The 22095-nt window shown below is 43.9% G+C and overlaps 1 protein-coding gene across 1 annotated transcript in view; it reads left to right on the forward strand.

Annotated features, from left to right (window-relative positions):
* Nucleotides 1-22095, forward strand: part of ANKRD6 (ankyrin repeat domain 6) — an 84704-nt gene that overhangs the window by 43786 nt on the left and 18823 nt on the right. The window contains exons 3-4 of the mRNA XM_058801269.1: nt 7004-7260; nt 15489-15587. Coding sequence (XP_058657252.1) covers nt 7141-7260; nt 15489-15587 — 219 coding nt within the window. The 5' untranslated portion in view covers nt 7004-7140. The remainder of the gene's footprint in view (nt 1-7003; nt 7261-15488; nt 15588-22095) is intronic.

A 22095-nucleotide genomic window follows, 5' to 3' on the forward strand; every position in this document is an offset into this window, starting at 1 on the left:
TGGCAGCTCCTGTCGTGCTTTTCTTGAAGAGGAAGAGCATCTCCAGTGCTCTTTTGCCAGCTGAAAAATATTTTGAAGCTGGTAAATGTGTTCTTTTCTTCTCTGCTGTGTCAGCCAGAGCATTTCCTGATCACTGCCTGGGTGCACATCTTTAATAGTGTGTATAAAAGATAGGATCTAGCTCAAATAGGAGTTTGTGCCTTGGTGCTGGTTGGCATTAGATTATTGTAGTGGTGTTTTCTGGCCTTGAAAAAAAAATCTGTAAGTGTAGCAATTAGTTTTTCTTGAAATTTTCTGGAGTGTCTTTTGCAGTATTAACCTGAGTTACTGTTATGTGCTGTCTGGGAGGGTGTGGGGCTGCTTGTGCTGGCAGGGAAGAGGGTTCAGGTCATACATGGGCAGGAGGAGATCTGTGCACCAGCCCTGTGACATGGCAGCAGCAGGGTCCCCAAACTCAATGACAGATGCTGTCCATGCTAAAGATCATGTGAACCCTTGCAGCACAGGACATGCTTTGGGATCAGAAAAGGGAGAACAGCAGAGAAGGACAGGGAGTTGGTTGTGGAGAGGGTTATGGCACTTTCTGCTCACAGTGAGGTCCTGCAGTCATTTTAATAGGTTCCTGCACAGAGGGTGACAGTGAGGGACAGTTCTCCCGTCCAGAAGCCCCACTATGTGTGATGGTAACAAAAAAACCCCACTCTCCCATGAGCACAGCCATGTGTCTGCTTGGTTCCCAAGGTTAGACTCTGGCACTTCTGTTAAACAGCAGTCAGCTGGAAAGATCTCCTAACTGGTTTTATGCAAATGGGAGCAGATATGTCATGCATGTGTGTTTGCACACTGGCACTGTCCCCTATCAAACAATAGATATTGTTTTGTCATGTAAATAGTGCCCAACTGACAGGGCTTTCTGGGAGCTGAGCTTGCTTGTACTGAGTGGTTTTGACGTGTGTGTATGCAGGTGTTGAAGGAGTGGGGACTAACAAAGCTGTGGAACTTCAATGAGAAAAGTCAAATAAACCCCCCAGATCATGTTCTATGGAAAGTGGTAAGTATATAACTTGTGTGTTGCATAAGGGAGATCAGGGCTACATGGCAGAGAAGTAAGTAAGAGGGGAAGAAAAGCAATTGTTTTCATACAAGATTGGTTATGTTCAAGCAATGACTTGAAACTGCCTCTGATCATCATTGCTGGTCTCCGTGTGTCCGTGCTTTTCTCCAGGAGCATTCTGCCTGGCAGGTGCAGCTCTGGAAGTTGGTTTTGGTGGCACCAAGGCATTGCCTGAGAGCTGCCAGGCAGCTGAGGGTTTACACTGAGTGCAGCCAGCAGTGGAGGCCAGGCAATGGAGATGGACTGGGCAAAGCAGCTGGGGAATTGGCGGTCGCTGTCCCTGTGTCCATCGCCGAGCGGGGCTGGCTGTCTGTCCAGCCACCTGCAGCGGAGCAGTGGCATCAATCAGCATCAATCAGTCTGCTCTGCTTGTGCCGGGAAGCCTGATGAGCAACTGTCATGCAGATGCTCCCTGGGAGGCTGCTAAATAGTCATTGTTGTAGTAATTACTAGCAACAAGTGGGGGGGGGGCGGGGGGGGGAAGCAGCTCAGAAATTGTTTTCAGATGTCTCAGACAGTGGTGATACTTAGGGTGATGAATATGCAACTATCCATATGAAAACTAAATTATTGTATTTTCCACAATAAAATATGTCACGAAAACAGTAAAATCCATCCCCCCAGACTCAAAGTCTATGTAGATGTCCAGTTCAAAATGTTCCTTTGAACCCATAAAACCTAACTCCAAAAATAGTGTTGATGATGTTGTAAAGGAAAGAAGAAAAGTGTGAATCAAAAGCACATTGTTCTCAACCTGGTGGGGGGCTTTACTGTTTTCCAGATGAAGCTTCTGCTGGCTTTCACAATTACACCTTTGACTGATTTTTAACTGTCTTTTGGGGCAGGAAGGGGTGAGAGGCAGTATCCTCTCTTTAGCAAAATATATATTTTTCCTGAGTTGTTTCTACTGGATCCATGATGAAACTAAAGAAAAATCACTGAAAGGGAAGCAGTGCTGCATGTCTCAGACAAACCCTTTTAAAGTCAGCTGAAAGAAATGGCAGATATATCAGCATCCTGCAGTAAATGATAAGTGGGTTCCAGGAAACCCACTCTTTCTAATGCAATAATCCACTCTGCTGAATAATGCTGTTATTCTAAAGTGAATACAATCTTAGTGTTTACGTCATATTTTATGTATGACAAACTGCTTTGCAAAGAGGCTGGATGAGAAAAAGAGCATTTTATAGATTTTATACTATTATGTACTAATAAAAAAAGAAACCCATTTTGCTGTGAGAGTCAAGCAAAGAAGAGCAGTATTTAGATGTAGGGAATTTTCTTAGAAAGACTATTATTATGAATTAGTAGCTTTTAACTACTCCCCCATAAAAAATTTGTATAGTTCCATATTTTAATATTGGAGTGTTCTAAAATAATTTAGACTAATTTTATTCCACTGTTTATGTTGAATAAAATAAAGCTACAAGATGTTGAGATTTTTTCTTGTACTAGATGCTCCCCAGAGCAGTGGTCACAGCCCCAAGCTTGCCAGAGTTCAAGAAGCATTTGGACAATGCTCTCAGGCACATGGTGGGATTTCTGGAGCCATCTTGTGCGGAGTCAGGAGTTGGACTCGGTGATCTTTGTGGATCCCTTCCAACTCAGGAAGTTCTGTTATTTTATGATTCTGTGGTTCTATTCAGCATAATTTCTGATGATAAACCGAAAAAGAGAATTTGGGATCCCTTGCAGAAAACTGGGGGTCCCTTCTTCTTTTTTCCCCCTTTCATCTTGTACCTCAGCACATATGGAAACTTTGTCTTAGCTATGTAAGCATTCTTTTATTCAAATACCAATTTAACTTAGTGATTGCATTGAGAATGACCTGTGCTCTGGCATTTCATCTTTTCCATTTAGCACAGAGAACTTCTTAAAATTGATTAGCTCACAGCTCCTAAATCTTTCATAGTTTTGGCTTTTTTCTCTTCTCTCAGTGAGAAAGCTGCTGGTTTTAACCCTTCGCATGAACTGAGGGGAATCTGTTGCCTAGCCTTTCAGTAACTGTGATGTTGATGTTTCCTAGACCGTCCTTTGGCTTTTGAAAATCATCATTCCTGTGCTTTTTTGTTACTGACGTGCAGGCGCTAGGGCTACTGAAGCAGCCTGGCAGCAGTTTGGAGGGGAGGGAGCTGGGGAGGGGAAAGGTGCAGAGAGTGTTTTTGCCAGCTCTGCCAGTTGCATGGGAGAGAGGACAGAGCTGGGAGCTGTACAGCCCTGCCACCGAGCAGCCAGCTGCCCACCCACCCACAGGCTGCTGTGCCACCCCAGACAGACAGACAGACATGTCCTGAGTGTCCGTGGGCAGTGTGGCTCAGAGAGCTGAGAGCATAATCCGTGGGGATGCAGCCGGACCTCAGCACCGGGGGACGGTGCCTCGCAGCTGCCGATCGGGAGCACTGATCCACAGTCAGCCTGTCCTTTTCCACACTCCACTGATGGGGTGAGCTCCTTGTCCTCGGCAGGGATTGACCCACAGCAAAGCAGCTCAACCTGTGGGCATCACATCTCGCCAGTTTCCTTGGAGAGGCTCGGGAAGTAGGTGTTGCTTTCCCAGCCCGCTCCAGGTAAGTAATCTGATCTTAAACAAAGAAGCACAGAGATGGCTGTTTTTCATTTAAAAATATGCTAAAGCAAAATAATTTTTTCTGTTGTTGTTTTGAAGGCATAAGGTTTGAATATTCTCATGCTTTGTGCCTCCCTCGAGCTTCTGGATCTTGGGAGTGATAATGAGGGATTTAATTCTGGGCAGCAGGTGCTGGCAGCAGGGATGCGATGCAGCGCCTGTAATCGTGTTGTCGGGTTCATTTTGCACCATCTGGGTGTGAAAGGAGCAGTCGAGCTTTTAATTGCAGTCCTTGGGCATCTGGTACCTTCCTCCTGCTGCTGGGGGTGCAGGCATGGTCAAGGAAAGACACTCTGTGTGTCTGAGGCACGCAGAGAGTTAAAGCTGGGGGCAGCGATGCCACTGCCAGTGTAGCCACTGTGCTGGGGATGGGTCCCTGGGGAGGGGAATGGGAAGGCTGTTCCCACTTCCACTGTTCACCCATCACCTTTTTTACCAGCTCAGGAGAAAAGGAAAGTTGGTCTTTCAGTTGTCTGGGCTTCCTGTTCTAAATGGACTCGCTTTTCTGAATTGCAGATAATCCCAATTGAGGAGATGTAAAGCAGATGTGGTCACAGGGAATGTGACCTGTTGGTTGAGCAGGAGCCAGGCTCATGCTGTGACTGCCCTCTGGGAACAGGACCAACACCTGCTGGAGACCTGGGCAAAGTGGGAGATACCCCTAAAAGACCTATTGCTGAATCAGCTCCTTGCTGTGTTTTTATGTATGATCCAAGTGGTGGAAAAGACAAGAAGGCAAAATCCATGATAGCAGTGACGTGGTCACAGTCCATCACTCCAGTGTGGAAGGGCATGGCAGGAGGAGGCTCATGATCTCAGTGTGCTGCAGGGATGGCAAAACTGTGGGAGAGAGGGAGAACTATTCAACTAGGGAGTATGATTTCCACCATTTACCTTGCATAGGTTATCCAGACTTTTCCAGCCCTACATTGTTGAGGTATTAGTGTCTTTCTAGCAGTGTGGCTAAGATGTGATGAGCATCTGTGGTTTCTGCAAACTTGCTCAGAAATATCAGTGTATCAGGAAAATGTCTCATTGAGACTGAGATTTTTGTAGTGAATATCTATCAGTGACAATGATGTCACTGCATTGTTTTGCTTTTGTTGTTTTTTGTTTTTGTTTTTTTTTTTGTTGTTTTTTTTTAATTTAAGAGGTAAGAAAACCAAGCAGGTTCTGACCAGAGGTGTTTTAAGATGTCAGTGTACATGCCTCCAGCCAAAGTGTTGGCAGGCATCTTAGGGGTAAGGCTGGGGCGAAACAAGTGATGGCACAGTTCACCTGGAAACTATCACTGCACAGGCAGGCGCTGGCACAGACACACCCCATCCTCTGCCTGAGGAGCTCCCTGTTGTGAGGTGTGCCCTGCACTGTGTCCTGGTCACGGAGGGGAGCTGTGGGGTGTGCTCCTGGGTTATGGAAGCTCCATTTGGGATGTGATGGGAGACTCAGGGATGTTGGGAGCAGGGGACTGGGAGCATGGGTGGGTGGTGGGAGTAATGGAGGGAGGGTGGGTGTTCCACTTGCTTTGGACGCAGGAGTCACTGGAAATCAAATACTTGAGGAGGTAAGATTGAAACTTGTTTGTTACAGTTCAAATTACTAAGTATAGGCCATCTGTGTCACTTTTAAAATGGTTTGTACTATAATGTATACAGCACTCTGCCAGAGGAGCAGGGTATGATGTGCTAGTGAAGGGAGGGTTTTGCTTTCATCTTCCCTATTTTTCCATTTTACCAGGGTACAAACTGTGTCCATTACACTGAGGGTGTAGGTGAAACAGTCCAGTGGCACAGGGTACAGCACCACCCCTCTGTTGTCCTATGTTATGCTGACTTTGAGGCCCAGAAACTCTTTGTCTGGTTTCTCTAAATAAATGTGTAGCTATTTCCACCTTGCTCCAAACATTTAGAAAGGAAGAGAAAGGTGAGGAAAAGCTAACTTGAATCTTTTAAATGGAGATGGCCTTGCCTAATGCTTATACTTCGAAATCAAGAATCAGCTACCTGGAGTTTTTACTGGCTTTGGCATAACTTTCTATTGACCTCAGAGAAAGCAGTAACTTCTCTGTGCTTTCTAGGGCCTTTTTCTAAGATGCATGTAATATTCTCCTGCATATTGCTCACTTCAAAGGGTGTTATAAGAAATAAAGCTCATAAAGCATTCTAAGATTTGCTAATATAAATCACCTTAGGAGTGCAAATTGAATTATGTTGCCTTCTACTACTACAAATTAACCTACACTTGTAGTTATAGCTGTTCTGAGATGGATTTAAAGGATAACATAAGGGTGAAAGACATTGTATTCCAGTATTGATCTCCAGGATCATCCAGGACCCTGTACCTATTACTCTTTGACTATATAGAGTGTTTTGTACTGGTGGCTGTTAAGGGCCAGTGCAGTGATATTTCAAGAGGGCAGGGCAGATAATTTGTAAATACGCTGGATATCTTGAAGGTGTTTTTCCTGTGCTGAAACAATTACATGCTAAAGTGAGAAAAGCACAAATAAAGCTGAAATCTTCCCAAACTAGGCAGATTCTGGATCCCACAGCTCAAAGTGACCAGTGGAGACATTTTCTGTAATTATATCAGAAAACTCTTTTCAGCTCTGATGGCTCATTGGATGGGTCAGTGAAGCCTGGGGAGACAAACATACTCACAGTTTGCATGATGAGTGCTAAATCTGAGTTGTTTCTGGAATCAGTGGGGAATGATGTCAGCTTGATGGGGAGAACATAATTTCTCAGTGACAGCAAAGATGAGTGTTTCCCAATAGCAGGCTGTGATCTTTCCCAGAGGTGTCCTTGGGATGGTTCAGGGGAGGCTGTGAAGCATTTTATACTCGTTAGGGAACAGTCAGCTGCCTTTAATTGCTGACTGCACTCAATCTTTCCAGGGCAGAGGTTTGTATATGTATATCAGCAGCCAGTAACTATAACCTATTCTTGTTCCTTTGGCCAACAGGAGTTAACCCACCCTTGGCTAATTAAAGACCAGGAAACCTGGTGGGGGGAGAGAGGATGAAAGGGGACCACACAAATGGAAGTTAGGCTGAGAGTTAAGCTCTCAGAAAGTTCAAGGATTTTTGTGCTACTGTCTACATCCCTCCACCTTGCAACAGAAGTGCAGTGTCTTCAGGAGGTTCTGAGGAGTTTCTGTGCTCCCCTCCCAAGCCAATGCCAAGATGAACGCTCAGGGAGGAGCTGCTGTAGTGCTCTGTTTCTGAAAGCTGCCTGACAGCAGTGTTGTTTTCTGATCCATAGGTCCAATGGATGGCATAGCAATAGCATCACTGTCCAGGGAGCTGGAATCCTTCCTCGCCTGCCTGCATGCTGCTTGAACTGATCCCAAGCCTTTGTTTTTGGACTGAAGAAACGTGAAAACCTTTCTCTCCTAATTCATGAGCCAGCAGGATGTGGTCGCCGTGCTTTCAGAACGCCTGCTTGTAGCTGCCTACAAAGGCCAAGTGGAGAATGTGGTGCAGCTTATCAACAGGGGTGCCAAGGTAGCAGTTACCAAGGTAACCAGAGAAAAACGCTTTGCAAAACCCTGGGAACTAATGTAACTCTTCTAGACCATTGTCTGTGAAAATGCCCTCCTAGCTTTTCCAATCTGAATGTGACTGAAGTTAGTGTTCAGATTTCCTTAAAGTTTGCACTTAATAGCTCACACAGATTTGTAGTATAGTGTACGTCTCTGTTTATACCCTTTGCAGTGGGTGCAGCTGTGATCAACACTGAGTCCTTGCAAACACAGTGATACAGACAGAGGGGAGCAACATTTTTCAAAGCATGCATTGACTTTTGAACAGCGTGTGACCTGATGAATGGAGCGATTCATCACTGTCAAGGGAAGGCGGGTCAGGGCATCCGTCTCCCTGGGTGAGGGGATGGGGAAAAGCCACCTCTTGTGGCAGGGTAAAGGGATGCAGAAACTGTTTCTTGCTGCTGAAGTCTCTTGGTGCAGCAGCCTCACTTTCACCCAACCTCTTCATTGGTTTGTTTTGTGTAATCCCTTAGGCAGTTCCAAACTTGGGGTTTGCAAATTGTGTTCCCTGTACCTTTGACAGAAAAGTCAGAGTCAAAGGATTTCTGCTTAGATATAAGTGAATTCAAACTGATATTCACCTGTTCCTAATTCTCAACATGTTATAAATAATACTCTTAGAAAAGATGAGATGTAATTGCCTGTTGCAGAGAAGGTTTGATCAGCAAAATACCTTAAAATAGCTAGGTAAGTAAAATCTTTTGACCTGTAACATAAAATTTGGGGCATACTGTTTTGATGAACTGTTGTTTGCCCTCCCACCTACTTATATTTGTGTTTCCATATTGGTTTTGAACATTACATATGTATGGAAGCTAATATTTACAGATAGAAAGCACATTTGATAAAAAGAGGAAAAGACAGAATGCTTATCTGTCAGTGACAGTTGTTTTCAGTCCCCTCACAGTGTTTGAGTTGTAGATAGTGCTTATTTTGAAAGCTGGAGTGATCCAAGGACAACCTGTGCTTTTAAGTTTTGTTTGCCAAAATAAAACTTGCTGGTGGATATAAAGCCCAGATGTTATAAGCATGAATACTCCCACATAGGCAGCTGTTTGCTTCTGTTCTCCAAGAAGCTCTGTAGCTGAAAAACTTTTAAAGGTAGTCAGCAATAGACCAGAAAATACTGACTTACACATACCTGAATGGTAGCTCAGGGTTTTGTGGCTGTGTTTTCTTTTGTTTGCTTGTTTTGGGGTTTTTTTTTAAGATGATGAGCTTTGAGGCTGCTCAGGGACCTCTGCTAATTAGAATAAGAAACAAATAGTGTAGATTTGACTTTGAAACACAAAACCAGGTTAATTTGATATAATGCAGATTTCCTAGATTTGACAAGGTTTTCTTTCCTATATGACATAGGTGGCTCCCTTGCTTTGTTGTTCTGCCCTGTGTGGAAAATTAAAACAAAGCTCATTTCACAGCAAAATTGTGGCCAGGTGCAAAGTGCTGGTGTTTCTGTGGAGACATGTGCTTGCCAGCCATGCTGGAGAGCTATGAGCTCTGATGCCATGCCTGTAGCTCACCAGCTACTACAGCACTGTTGCAATTCTTTCCTAGAAGTTGTGGGTCATCCCGTGGAGCCAGAGAGGGAAGATGACCAGAGCTGTCCCTGTTGTCCTTGTGGTGCATCCCAGCACACTGACAGACAGGACAGATGAGCTGCTTGGGTGGCCTGGTGAGAAGCCCAGCTCAGAAGAGATGAAGCCAGGTCTGCAGGACTGTGGAGGGGTGCACACAGAGGAGCAGCCAGGGCTGTGTGAATGGGGCCTTTTGGAGGCTCACAGACTCTGACTGCTCCCACACCATCAGCCACAGAGAGCTGAGCTCAGTGCCAACCAAGAGGCCTGAGACCAACCTGGTGCCCTCACCAGAGCCCATCCATCCAGGCTCTGTGATGTCCTGTCCAGGTGTGCGCAGCTGGAGTTTGCATCTGGCTCTCACCCAGCCTGCCAGCTGCACAGGGAGAGCATGTGCAGATCTGCCTATGAAACATTCCCTGGAATAGCTTGGTTTGCTAATCTGATGACACACACAAAGGCTGGAAGGGGAAAGATCTGTTTAAAGTTAAAGACAACGTTGTCACAAGAGTGAGGATGTATAAATTAGACTCAAATATATTGAAACAGGAAATCTGGAGGGGCTTTTTAGCAACAGGTTCTTGTGCAGTTTTCTACTAAGCAGAACAAGCGCAAAATAAGAACAACTTTCAGGATAGAGGTTCTTAATTTTAGAATGGAAATTAGATGGCAGAATTTTTGTAGTGCAGTAAAATAGACCAAGCTTTCAGATAAATTGAAAACCAGAACCCTCTTCTCCCCCAAGATAAAACACATTGCACAATGAAGCATAAAAATAAATTTATCCATGTGCCTGCCTTATATCTGGTTTACCTGTATGTCTTCTGCTTTCATTAGTAGTTTACAGTTTGTTCTGCCTAATTACAAATTACAGGGGTGTGCTTCCAAAAAAGAAAAAAATGGATTTGGTCATTGTCAACCAAACTTCCTGCTGAATTCTCTGCATTTTATTGGTGGAAGATACATGGAGACAAAGCTTTTTGGAGGGAAAAAGTTCCCCCATCACAGCAGGCTTTAAATGTATTTCTGATCCACATCTGTAAGCACAGACTAATTGTTGTGAATCACACCACAGAGCCACAGATTAAAGTGTCCAGGATCTAGAGATAAATTCTAGAGTTCTTTATTAAAAAAGAATTAATCAAGCATATCTTAAGAAAATTGAAGGATATTTTCTGTAACAAACCATTTACTAGTAAATGCCTTATAGCTGACTTGTCCAGTTCTGGTTCTGTCCTGTATGTAAGGTCATATGATGTGGTTAATTATTGCTTCAGTAAGCAACAATTCATCTGCAAAATAGTTTTTCATTTTTGTCACTTCTGGGTAGATGATTTCAAAAGAAAAGAGGAAGAATAGGAGAGAAACAAAATCCAATGGAGAATGCACACACACATGTCCAGGTGCTGACTTCAGCATTATGGTGAGGATGCACTTATTTCATTTTTACAGCATTACCAGCAAGGCATCTCTGCAGGTGGAATCAGTATGGAAATGTGCACATCCTCTGACTCCAGTGAGGGAGACTCAGGCTCATTCCAGATTTGGGGCCTTTTAAAATACGCAAAGAGCAGCTGATGGCCTCTAGGTCCCGCAGGTGCTGGCAGTGTGCCATCAGGGAGCCCACAGTGGGAGGGGGCTGGTGGCACTGCGTGGCACAGGCGCTGGGCACTCGTGGTGCTGCTGGACCTCTGCCACCAGCCATGTGGGGCTGAGGCCCAGGGCAGGTGCTCAGCAGAGGCCTTGTGGCTCTGCGCTTCCCAAAGGGCACCTGCTTGGTCAGGGTGCTCTGTCGCTGCTCTGCCTGATGTGACAGAGATAGTTTCCATTTTTACACCTTTTTGTCTTCAAAGGTATGAAGAAGAAAGCAAGAAAGTTGGTCCCTTCTTTCAGTCTTTTTTTAGAGCTCTCTTTTAGTGAAATTACTGACAGCTGCATCTTTGGCACAACAGCCCTGGGACTTTTACTGAGCTGATGTGCCTTGCTGTCCTCCCAGGATGCTGTTGTCCTTTTCCTGAGGGTATTGGGTTGGCATGGCCAGGTTTTGGTAGCAGGAAGGGCTACGGGTGTGGTTTCTGTGAGAAGCTGCCAAAAGCTTCCCCAGGTCTGGTAGAGCCCCTGGCAGGTGGCTCCAGGATGGATGTGCTGCTGGTCAAGGCCTGGCCAGTCAGCAATGGTGGTAACTCCTCTGGGATAACGTATTTAAGAAGGAAGAAAAAAATGTTACAGAAAAGATGTAATCATAGCTGGGGAGCAGCAGTGAGAACATGTGAGAGGAACAGTGCAGACTCCAAGGTTAGTGGTGGAGGGGGAGGAACTGCTTCATATGGTGGAGCTGAGATTTCCTGCAGCCCATGGAGACAGACCCATCCCAGAGTAGGTGGATGCCTGAAAGATTCCAGTGAATTCCATGAGAAACTTGTGCTGGAGCAGGCTCCTGCATTGATCATAGCTTTAAAATTGAATTCTGCAGAGAATGGATGATTATTCAGAAAAAAAAAGCCCTAAAGAAATGGAAAAGGTAGTGCTTCTGTTTTGATTCAGTAATTGTTTGATTTAACTTCTGAAATAGTCATGTTATGAATACAACATATGGCAGCACTTCTGTAACGCTGGGCTACTTTAAGTCAGCTTCAGAGCATGTTGAGTTCTTTAAAGCATTCTCTCTTTTTCTTCTTTTTTAAGCTAAGACAGAAGCAAAAAAATAAATCTGTTTTGGTGCTTTCACATTTTTTCACTCCTTCAGTTTGAAAAGCTATTTGTGTCTGTTTTAAACAATAAATAAAGATAAATTAAAAGGAACTAAGAAACACTTAGGAACTTGCTGAATGCCTCTTGAGGTCAATGAGAAGCTTTCTGCTGACTTGAGTGAGCAGGTTATTCATGGAGAACAGTCCAACAAATTATCAGTGTGAACAATGTGACAGGACTTGGATTTTGCTTTCAGGCTTTTCCAATAAAATGTGGACAGGCATGTTTTTCATGAGTGCAGAATGGATGAATAAATAACAGTCCTTGTGCACCACAAGAGTAGGGTGAGATGGAGAACTGGATGTACCTGCAGAAAAGCACCTACACATAGCTAAACACAAGGAAGGATCATGGAGCTTACAGTGCTAAGGCCCCCTGTATGGGTTTGGTTGTGGAGTGCATGGCAGCAGTGCTGGGAGGATTCTGCCTTTAAGTGCTGTGTATTGACAGCTGCCTGTCAATATCTGGAAGCTGGAGAGCAGATTTAATGCAAACAGAACCCTACCCTTGCATTTTATGCTGAATTTCCCGTGGCTGTTTGCAGTGCTTGGCTGTGACCCATGCACCCCACAGCTACAGCAGCGTGTCACAGTGCCCGGGAGCTGCAGCCTCAGCCCCAATGGGTCCCATTTATTTTGTCAATAAGTCCGTGACACAGGGCCATTTGTATGATTTGTTGCCTGATGGAGCAATTGTTTACATTTGAATAGGAGTCCAAATTGCTGCTTTTTTTTTTTTACATATGAATGACTGGTTTATTGGTTCATTAATCCCAAGTTGCAGCAGTGTCTCATTTGTATTTGTAATAACCCCCAAAACATTACAGTTTATATTTGGCACAGCTCACAAGCTTCTAAGTCAGTAATCTGCATGTAGAAAGTCCCTGGGTTTGGTGTTGTGTCCTTGAAGCGAGCATCTAGGAGACACTCTGGTTTGTATGTTTGCTTTCCCTTATGTATATTCAGATAAACTCCCTCTTCCTCTTTGCTGCTGCCTTCAGTGCAGAATGTGTTTATGGAGGAGAGACACAGAGGGAGTTTTATCTGTCTGCCTTCATCTTCCTGCACCCTGTATATTTTGGGTAGGATGAATCGATGTGAGAGAAAAACTTGGTGGGCTGGTGGTTTGACTTGAAGACATGAAGGCAAGAGCAGCCCTGACTTGCTGCTGTGGCATGGACTTGTTCAGTGTTTGTCTCCAGAGCTTGCTCTGCTCCAAATTTGTCATCACAGCACAAGTGGCACCCAACTTGCCTTGTATCTTCCTCACAGTTTGTTCTGGATTGGTGTGTGCATGTGTATGTACATCCATACCTGTGTGTAAGTGTATTTGTGGGGGGATTTGATGTTTTTCCAAGTGTTTGCATTGCCCACACTGGAACAGTGTCCAGCTGTACCACCCATCTCTGCTCTCATTTCGGGGTTGCTGGGAAGAATATCTGGCACTGCTGGTTCTTGTAGGGTTGTGATTAATCTTGAGATGATCAGTGCTCTTCCAAAACCCTGAGACTCTAATCAGTGTAATAAGCTGGAACTGATCTTCCTTCCCAGTCTCCTTTCCTGGTTAGTGTCAGTTTTTGTTTACAGTGTCCCCCTAAAGTAGCAAGAACTCAAGGACTGCATGTGTGCAGAAACTCTGGTTCCTGAAGGCCTCTCTTTAGGGTTTTTCAGTAGGTGAGATGCCTCTCAACCTATCTTTCTGGATAGAGAATCTGAATAAAAAAGGATTGAAAATGATCCTGTAGTCTTCCAGTTCAACCATGCCAGCAGGCATCGTTCATGTGGCAGTTGCCCAGGAAGGTGTGCTTGGTGAGGAAAATATGTCCCTTGTATTCAAATAAACTCCTATTCTGCTTTCATAGCTTGCTTTTAACACAGTACCTTTAACTGCATGTCAGCATTTTTGTGGTGGTTAGAGCTGGTTGTCTTATCAGAACGTTTCCCTGCTGGAATATGCATTCATGTTGTTAATGGTTTCTTTTTAAAGCACATGAGCTGGCTTCAAGGTGGGTTTGTTTGGGATTTTTCCTTCTCCATGCACAGATTGCTATAAATTGTTTTCATGGTGTATTAATAACCTTCCAGGAAGTGAGATGGATGCCTGGATTAGGTGATTTACTTATTGTCATTAAGGAATGTAGAAAGTCAGTTCCCGTAAATCTGAATGTGCTGATTCATAATATTCATAATCCAAACATACTGTTCATTGTTGGGAATGGTTTTTCAATTTAGTATTTTACAAAAATTTTATTTTATTCTTTTTTCCCCCCTTTCTTTTTATCTTTTTATCCCTCTATTGCCTGGGCATTTTATGCCTCCTGCTATTGAGTTAGCTGGAACAACAACATACCCCTGGCTCTCCTCCAGGCTGATAGAGAAGAAAGTGTGGTCAGTGCAGGTCAATGCCCTTCAATAAAGGGACAGGATTTTAGGGACCTGTGGCCAGATAGAGCCAGAGGCACCCAGGCTGGATGGTGCCCAGGGGCAGTGGTGACAACAAAAATGAGCCCTTCCTACACCTTTAGCAGGGCAAGAATGGAAATTTCTGTCATGGGAATGAACTGCTGCTGCCAGCAGGGGACAACATTCAGGTTTTGAGAGATCCACGTGCCATAGTGTGAGGGAGAATTTTGTCCTCAGATCTGCCCCTTTAAGTCAATAATGTTGGACAATTGATCAACACTTAGTGTTTCTGAAGCACAGCACAACTAATCAGTAATGACACAAACCATTGTGTTGATTCCAACAGTGTTTTTCCTTTTTCTCTGAAAAGGCCAAGTGAACAAGGCTTTACCAGGTATGTGGGTGTGGCGTTTGCTGTATGAAAACAATCTCGTCTTGAGCTTGGTTTATTACATACTTGAAGTAGTTTTCTTTGTGAAGAAGTTGCTTAAAACCTCGGAGAGCCAATGGTTGTTTTCTGTGTACTTCAAGCCAATAGTCAGACAACTCTTGAAGTGTTTGCCCCTTCTGTGGTTGATGTGTCAGGGCTGTTTATGCTCCTTTGCAGGATAAATCATTGGGTGGAAAAATTGACAACAGCACCAGTAGTGAAGATTTATAATAAATACAGGTGAAGAGTCATGCGACTTTTAATGTGACCCTCACAAAATGCCTAGTGGAGAAACCAGCATTCTTTGGGAAGACACTTTGTGAATTTAGCAATTGCTGGAATCCTGTTTTCTTTACTGCCATTAAATAATCTGCAGTGAACAGTTTTAGTGTTGTTATTTCACAGATCTTCAGGTGTTTCACTCACTTTGAGATTTTACTGAGAGAGAGATAAAAATAAGTATTGTCTAAAAAAACCTGGCGGATCTTTTGTAAATTGAAGTTGATTGTCATACACACAAAGTCACTTGGAGTGACTACCTGCCTTCCATTCATTTTCAGGGGAGCATCTGTCATGTGCAACAGCTCAGTAATTCTTATCTCTGTTGCAAAGACAGCACCCATTACAATATATGAATTAGCCAGTTAGTGCAACTTAGCTGTACAGAGGGAAGGTGAAAGCAGTTGATAGTTTCATGCTCCAGAGGGACAAAAACAAGAGGGTCATGAATTCTGCTTAGGTATGGACACAGAGCCAGATCTGAATTTGTAAGGAAGGACCCTTATGTGAATATAGTATCCCTTTTGTAGAGTGTCAACATTTCAACGTAAATTGAAATGTTGCAGAAGGTGGAGGAGAAGTTTTCAGCTTTCACAAAACCAAGGCAAAGCCTTTGTCACACTAATACATGTCACTTGCTACAACTGCAGGTTTCAGACAGTGAGGTACAAAGAGAAGAATGATGAAAAGGAGATAAAACTATTCTAAACTACCATGCCAAAAGATTAATCTTAAGGTATTATTATTTTCTTCTCATTCATAGCATGGCCGGACCCCCCTGCATCTTGCTGCCTACAAAGGTCATCTCCACGTTGTCCAGGTTTTGTTGAAGGCAGGTTGTGATCTGGATATTCAGGATGATGTAAGTAGACACAACCTTCTAACTTGGGGTGGAGGGGAAAAGGTGATTTACAAATAACAGTAGACACTCACTTCTTTGAAGTGGGATTAAATGGAAACAAAATCTGTCTCTATTTTCCAATTCGGAGACGTAACCTCTATTAGAGATGCAAAAGAGCATGGGAAACAATGTAAAATGTGGTGGTTTTCAGTGAATGGCTCAGTGCTCTCATTCAAGCTGCAGAGCTTTATAAGAGCTCTGCTTGTGCCAGGCTGTGTGAGAGTCATCATCTGCTGCTTCTGGCAAAAATGCTCTAGGAGTTCATTGTGGGAACCTGCTGGAGGACATCAGGTAGGGGACACAACCAATTTTTGGGTTTGCCTGGAGTGGGAGATGCTTTTTGAGTAGGCACATCCCTCAGCATCCAGAGCAGCTGCCCACAGCACAGTGCTGTGCCATGGGGAGACCATGCTGATGATGGCACCATGCTCCATGTGGGGGTGCTCACATCTCTGAGGTGGTGTGTGCTGAGGCATCAGCACAACAGCCAGCTTTGAATTTAGCACATGGTAGTTTGTGTTCATTTGGTAAAACACGTAAATTGCTGGAATTTCTTGGGTTTCTATAAGAGTTCTAATCTAGGACTGGGCTTTAAGGCACTTTGGAGTGACAGGTTATGTGGTTTTAGTACCCTCACTGCTGAAAAAAGGTATATGCTGAAATGTGCAGTAGCAGTTGAATAACCATGATTTCTTAAAATTAATTGCTGACTTCTGATGGCATGCTGGAAGAAGTTGGTGGTAGGGTTGCTTTTTTCTCCTGAAATACATAAGGTGGAGAGCCTTCAAAGGCCATAGAGGCCCAAAGGTGTTAGTAGAGCCACCTATATGACTGGTAGAAGGACACAGGAAATGTCTAGGTGCCTTTTAAAAATACCTTTGGGCATTTGTTTACATCTAGAGAGTTAAAAGTCTGTAGCATCTGGAAAACTGGTTTCTTTTTCTGCTGCTGAGTAGCTGATTGCTTGGGAGACGTGAGCAGTCTGCCTGACGAGCTTGGGACTGGGGTACTGATGTGGCCAGCTTTCTGCAGGGAAACTTGTTTTTCTAGGAAGAAAATTTGTTCCCTGTTCTTTATTCTTTCCCTGTGCCCATCTGAAATGGAGCAGATTTGCAAGTGCAATGGGAGAATCAGTTTATCCAGATGTGTCCTGGGTATGCTTTTTCACTTCTCCCAGCAGAAATGGTTCATTAGGTATTTAAGACAAAATTGCAGACACTTTACAAATACAGCCAGTTTTCCTGAGAAAAGTGATGCTTTAAGAAAGCAAGAGATTCCACTGATTTGGTGAAATTGAGTTTCTGTGGAAACTGTTTTTGGAATAAGTCTGGTTCATTTGTTTTAATCATCTAGGAATAAAGTCTATGCTGTTTATATGTAAATGTGATAGCCATGTTAGAAAACAGTAAATCAGTGTTTAGCATCATTTCAGGTCAGTGAAGAGTCCTGCACTTGTGGAAATACTCAGCTCATAGATGACTTACTGTCTTATGAGCTTAGGGCCTTTGTTCACAATTGGATACTGCTTCTACATGTGGTGATTAATACGGGCAGAGTAGCTGCATACTGGATTCATAGATACTGAATCTTTAAAATATATTCTGATGTGTAGCTCTGTATTTAGGTGTAGTAGTAATTTGGTTGGGATTGAGGAGAGCCTCAGGCATTTCTGAATTTCAAAGGGTGTGTTTGGATTTGTCTTGTAGAAGGAGGAAGTCTAAAACTCCAAATGAAGATTTTTGCTTGCAATAGGTATTAACTAAAATATTTCTGCTTTCCTTTTACATAGGTCTTCAAGAAGGTTCTCAGCTTATGGCTTCTCCTTGTATAACTAATTTTTACAGTTTATGCCCCACAGAATGTTTGTAGTGTCTTTTAGTTGCAATCTCTTGATTATGCCTTCAGTCATTTTTACTGTGTGCTTATGTGGCAGTGAAGGCATCTTAGTCTCAAGTGTTGATTAACATCTGTATGTTTCCTTGCTGTTTTCCAGGAATGTGGATTTAGATTCAGATATGAAAACACCTGTAAGAGTGGGGAGTATTGTATTTAATTGAAATGCAGATTATTTTTTTGATTTTGGTCTATGGCATTGTTGTGATAGCACAAAAAAATCCAAAATTATGACCTACATTTTATTTTTCAAAATAACAAGAGAAACCAAAACTCTTAATTTTTGAGTTTTAATCAAATTCAAGAACAATTTTTTATTTGCCAGATGATAAGCAGAAACTTAAAAGCTGCTAATTGTTTCGGAGAGATTAAAATGCTCCCTTTCATGTTCTACAGATATATTCCCTAAACACGGTAAGAGCCTTAAGAATTAGTTGAAGAATGACCTCCAGTGGCCTGGAGTGGGATTATTATGAATTTCAGCCGGTGGAGTCCAGCTCTGTAGAATATGCCACTCCAGGAGCTGACTCCTTCCTTCTCCCTGCCAATGCTGCCAGCTCCTACTGGGATCCCAGTGCCATCTCTGAGTGGTCCATGAGTGTCCATACAGCACACGCCTCAGGAATAGTACAGGAGAAAATTGTCCCGGTGAAGGAAATCAAGGATGAAAAAAATAAGAGAAACCAGAAGAGAAGGGCTAGGAAGGAACCTAGAAGATCAGAAAGAGAGAAGGAGGTTAGAGCTCTTGTGCATCCCCCCTGCGCTGCGCCTGCCCGGTTGCGGTGCATGCTGCGAGCCCTGGTGCAGGCTGAGCTCCCTCTGCGCTGCATGGCTGCTTGGTGCTCTGTGCTCTGCATCCTCTCCTGCCCTGCCTGCACCCTTGAGAATAGCTGGGAAAACAAGCTCAGTTAAAACAAAGGGCAAAGGCCCCGAAACTTCCCTTCTGGAAGCTCCAGTTTAAGAAGCAGAAAATTAGTTTCAAATGGAACAATAGCCCAGGGTTCATAATAATTTCTAGCTGAATGGGAATGTGCAAAGTGGCTTATTCCTGTGGTCCCATTTCATTTAGGCTGTAATTTGTTTTGTTCATGATTATTTTTCATGCCTTGATCACTTCTGCTGGTCATGCATCATCATTTATTGTGCAAGAATGAAGTTGTTCTTAACTGCGTATCACGACTGCCTCTCTGTAGCAAAAGAGGAGAGCAGCACAGGGACACTGAGAAACCTGAGAGCATATTCAGTTCCCTTTGTGTACAGCTGCTTCAGGATATCCACATATGCTTGTAGGCTCCTGCGAGTATTTAACACTTGGTTATATTTTAACTTTAGAGTATTTTGATTCTTCTACTGTGAATGTAGTGACTTGATTTTATATTATATGACCTTACAAGTGCTGTTCAGCACTTTGTATCAGGGATTGAAGCCATGAGTTTTTTCTGGTTGTTTTGGTTGTTTATTTTTTGGTTGGCCAAAGTTGTGGATGCTCTATCACTGGAAGTGTACAAGGCCAGGCTGGATGGGGCACCCTGGTCTAGAGGAAGGTGTCCCTGCTTATGGGAAGGGAGTTGGAACCAGGTGATATTTAGGGTCCCTTCCAACCCAAACCATTCTATGTTTCTGTGATTTTGGTGCAGTTCTCCAGCAGCCAGATACTCTGTTGATTTCTGCAAACACAGAAGTGAGGAGGCAAAGTGTCACATGGGAGAAGGGCTTTAAAGGAGATTGTACAACTGTTGGATGCTCTGGAGAACAGGAATGGCCAGGAAAAAATGTGGTTATAGTTTGGGTTTTTTTAAATCAGAGAAAGGAAAAATTAATGTTTACTACAAACTAATGTAAACCAAATCTCACTTATTTGGGTCTGTAGAGTCTGTAAGAGAGACTCCAGTAATTCAGGAGAGCTGTCAGAAGTCTACCTGAGACTGTATTGGAAGTCACTTTGTTGTTTCGTTCCCTTGGGGTAAACTTCAGATGTAAATAGATACCTGCCCTGTTTCCAAGTGCCTGGTCCCAGTGGTTACATCCACTGTTTTAGGATAGCACATGAGGAAGCTCAGGGAAATAGTTGCAAACATCAGTACACTGAGCAAATGCCAACAGCCATGCCAACAGAACAGTGCTAAAGAAAGGGTAATGCCAGAGTCCATGAGGAAAAATCAAGATTTAGGTGTCTGCCTTTCTTCAGGACTCCCAGCCTGTAAGCCTCTCCTGAAAGCAGGTGTTTAAGCCCTCTGTAAAGAGCCTGGTTCTCCCCTCTTGAAATGTACCTGCTGCTGTGCAGGAACCCTGTTACAGGTAGAGCTCTCAGATGTGCAGTTCTGCATCCTCTGCATCAGTGCATGCAGATTTCTATCCCAGTCTCCAAGTGTCAGCCTCTTACTATCCCAATGAATACCAAGATTTTTTCCTAAAACTGGAGAACTTTCAACACTGCAGTGCTGCCTGGGCAAGACAAAATGACTGAGCACTGCTGTCTCTGGGCTACTGTGGAAAAACCAGTGGCCACTTCCTTCACTGGCTTTATTTTGAAGGGTGGTGTCTGTACCTGCAACATGCCTGGATCTGCTTCCATGAGGTGTGTGGCAAGAGCTCTCTCAGGGCCAGAGAGAGGAGGGGAGCTGCCTGCAGTGGGGCTGTGCAGGGCCAGGGTGTGCTGTGCCACCCTGATGCAGTGCCCTGTACCTGCCTTGCAAGCTGACATGTCCAGGGCATGGACATCTTGGAGTAGAATTCCCTGAGTTTGAGCTGCCTTCAGGGCTAGGCAGAGTCTGAGGAAGGGGGTTTAAGATTCACCAGTGTAGACCTTAGTGCCTTACTTCTGACGAGCCTCACTTAAGGCTTTTTGGCTTTGGGCCCACATCTGCATTTGGGCAGACTGTTGTTTCTGTCAAGGTCATGTTTCTGTGACACAGCTCTGGAATTGTCTCTCTTCATTGCTACTGATCTGCAGTCTGTTCCTAAGGCATAAATCTCTTGGAAACAGAATCATAAATTGTGCCCAACATAATAGTCTGGATGGTTAATACGCATTTACCGATGTAATTGCTCTCTGAGCCTCTGGAACAGACCCCTAATGCTTTGCTAAAGACAGAATTGTAGTGAGTGCTTCCAGAGACATTTATTTCAGTAATTAATAAAAGGTACACAAGTCTGTGATTACATTGCCTGAAAATTCATGCTGTGAAAAAACCACAACTCATCCGTTTCCTTGGACTCCGTGAAAGGCAAGGCAGGGATTTGCTCCTCTGCTGATGGGAAGGGAAGGCAGGTTAGAGTGCAGTGGTGCAGGCACTGTTATTTATAGGATGGCTGGATGGCTGTGCTCTCCATGGCTGGGTTGCTCAGTGGCTGTCACACAGAAGCCATCACAACCTGGTGGTTCAGCTTCCACAGCACTTTAAGGTGACTATTTGTGCTGAGGTGTAAGGGAACAGTGGACCAGGTGCTGCCCTGTCCTACTGACTGAGGGATCTGGTGCTGGCAGGGACAGACCCTCACCAGGACAATGATACGTGCTCTCTCTTCACTGGGAGGTGCCTCAGTTGGTGAAACAAGATTTGAGCTATCTTTTGACACTCCCTGTTACATGGATGAGGTGCTCATTTTGTCCAGTCAGGGTGTGGGTTGGACCTTACTCTTGGCTGCTCGTGTAGGGAAGGTGTCATAACCAAAGCCCATACCTAGGGCAGGAGGCACTTGAGCCTGCCATTTGCAGAACTTGTGTCCCTTTACCTACGTCTGTTTCAGGGACCAGAATGTATTGTGGGACAAAGCTTAGGCATGGCTGAAGCTGTCCCAGGGCTGCTCTGCATCCCCAGTGTATGGCCCCCCACCATATGGGTTGGGATTACCAAGGGGGACCTGGTCTTGCAGCTGTGAGGTGTGAAGCCCACTTTCCAAACAGACAAATGTTTGTATAAAATTGAAATTAATTAATTTAAATGAGATGCTGTTAGAAGTAGCTGTCATATCAACAAAGCCCCAAAAGCTGAATGTTCTTTGACCTCGCTGCGCTTACTGTGATGTGGGGACAGGAGCAGCCTTGATTTAAACTGTCCCAGTAGGAAGATCCTTAATTACAAACCAAATTCTGTACAATTCATTTCTGCCCCAAATTTGCCTTCTCCACAGTAATTTTCCCAAATGTAAAGCAGCAGGAGCCAATCATTTACTGTTCAGATTCCATCCACTGCAATGGCAGTTGCCATTTTGTTTTAGTCTGTTTTATAATATCTTCTGTGGATTTGCTGGTGCATCAATGCCACTTGGCAGGGTGGGTTGGCAGATTACTTTCCACTTCATGATAGTCAGATAAAATGATTTTTGCACTGTCCCACATGACTCACTACTGCAGTAACAGTAGCTGTGCCATTATAAAAAATGAGATATAAAATTCTTCCTTAGTTTGCTGGTGAGCAAATTTCCATGTAGTCATAGTAACCAGTAACTATTTGACATTTGTACTTGTGAGATGGTATAATTTGGACATTTTCCATAACATTTTGGTTGTCTTTGAATTTGGAACAAATACATAAGTTCAGAGCACTTGCCATGCTGTCAGTTTTCCAATTCT

The sequence above is a fragment of the Ammospiza caudacuta genome, chromosome 3 (assembly GCF_027887145.1).
Source record: "Ammospiza caudacuta isolate bAmmCau1 chromosome 3, bAmmCau1.pri, whole genome shotgun sequence".
Taxonomy (NCBI): Eukaryota; Metazoa; Chordata; class Aves; order Passeriformes; family Passerellidae; genus Ammospiza; species Ammospiza caudacuta.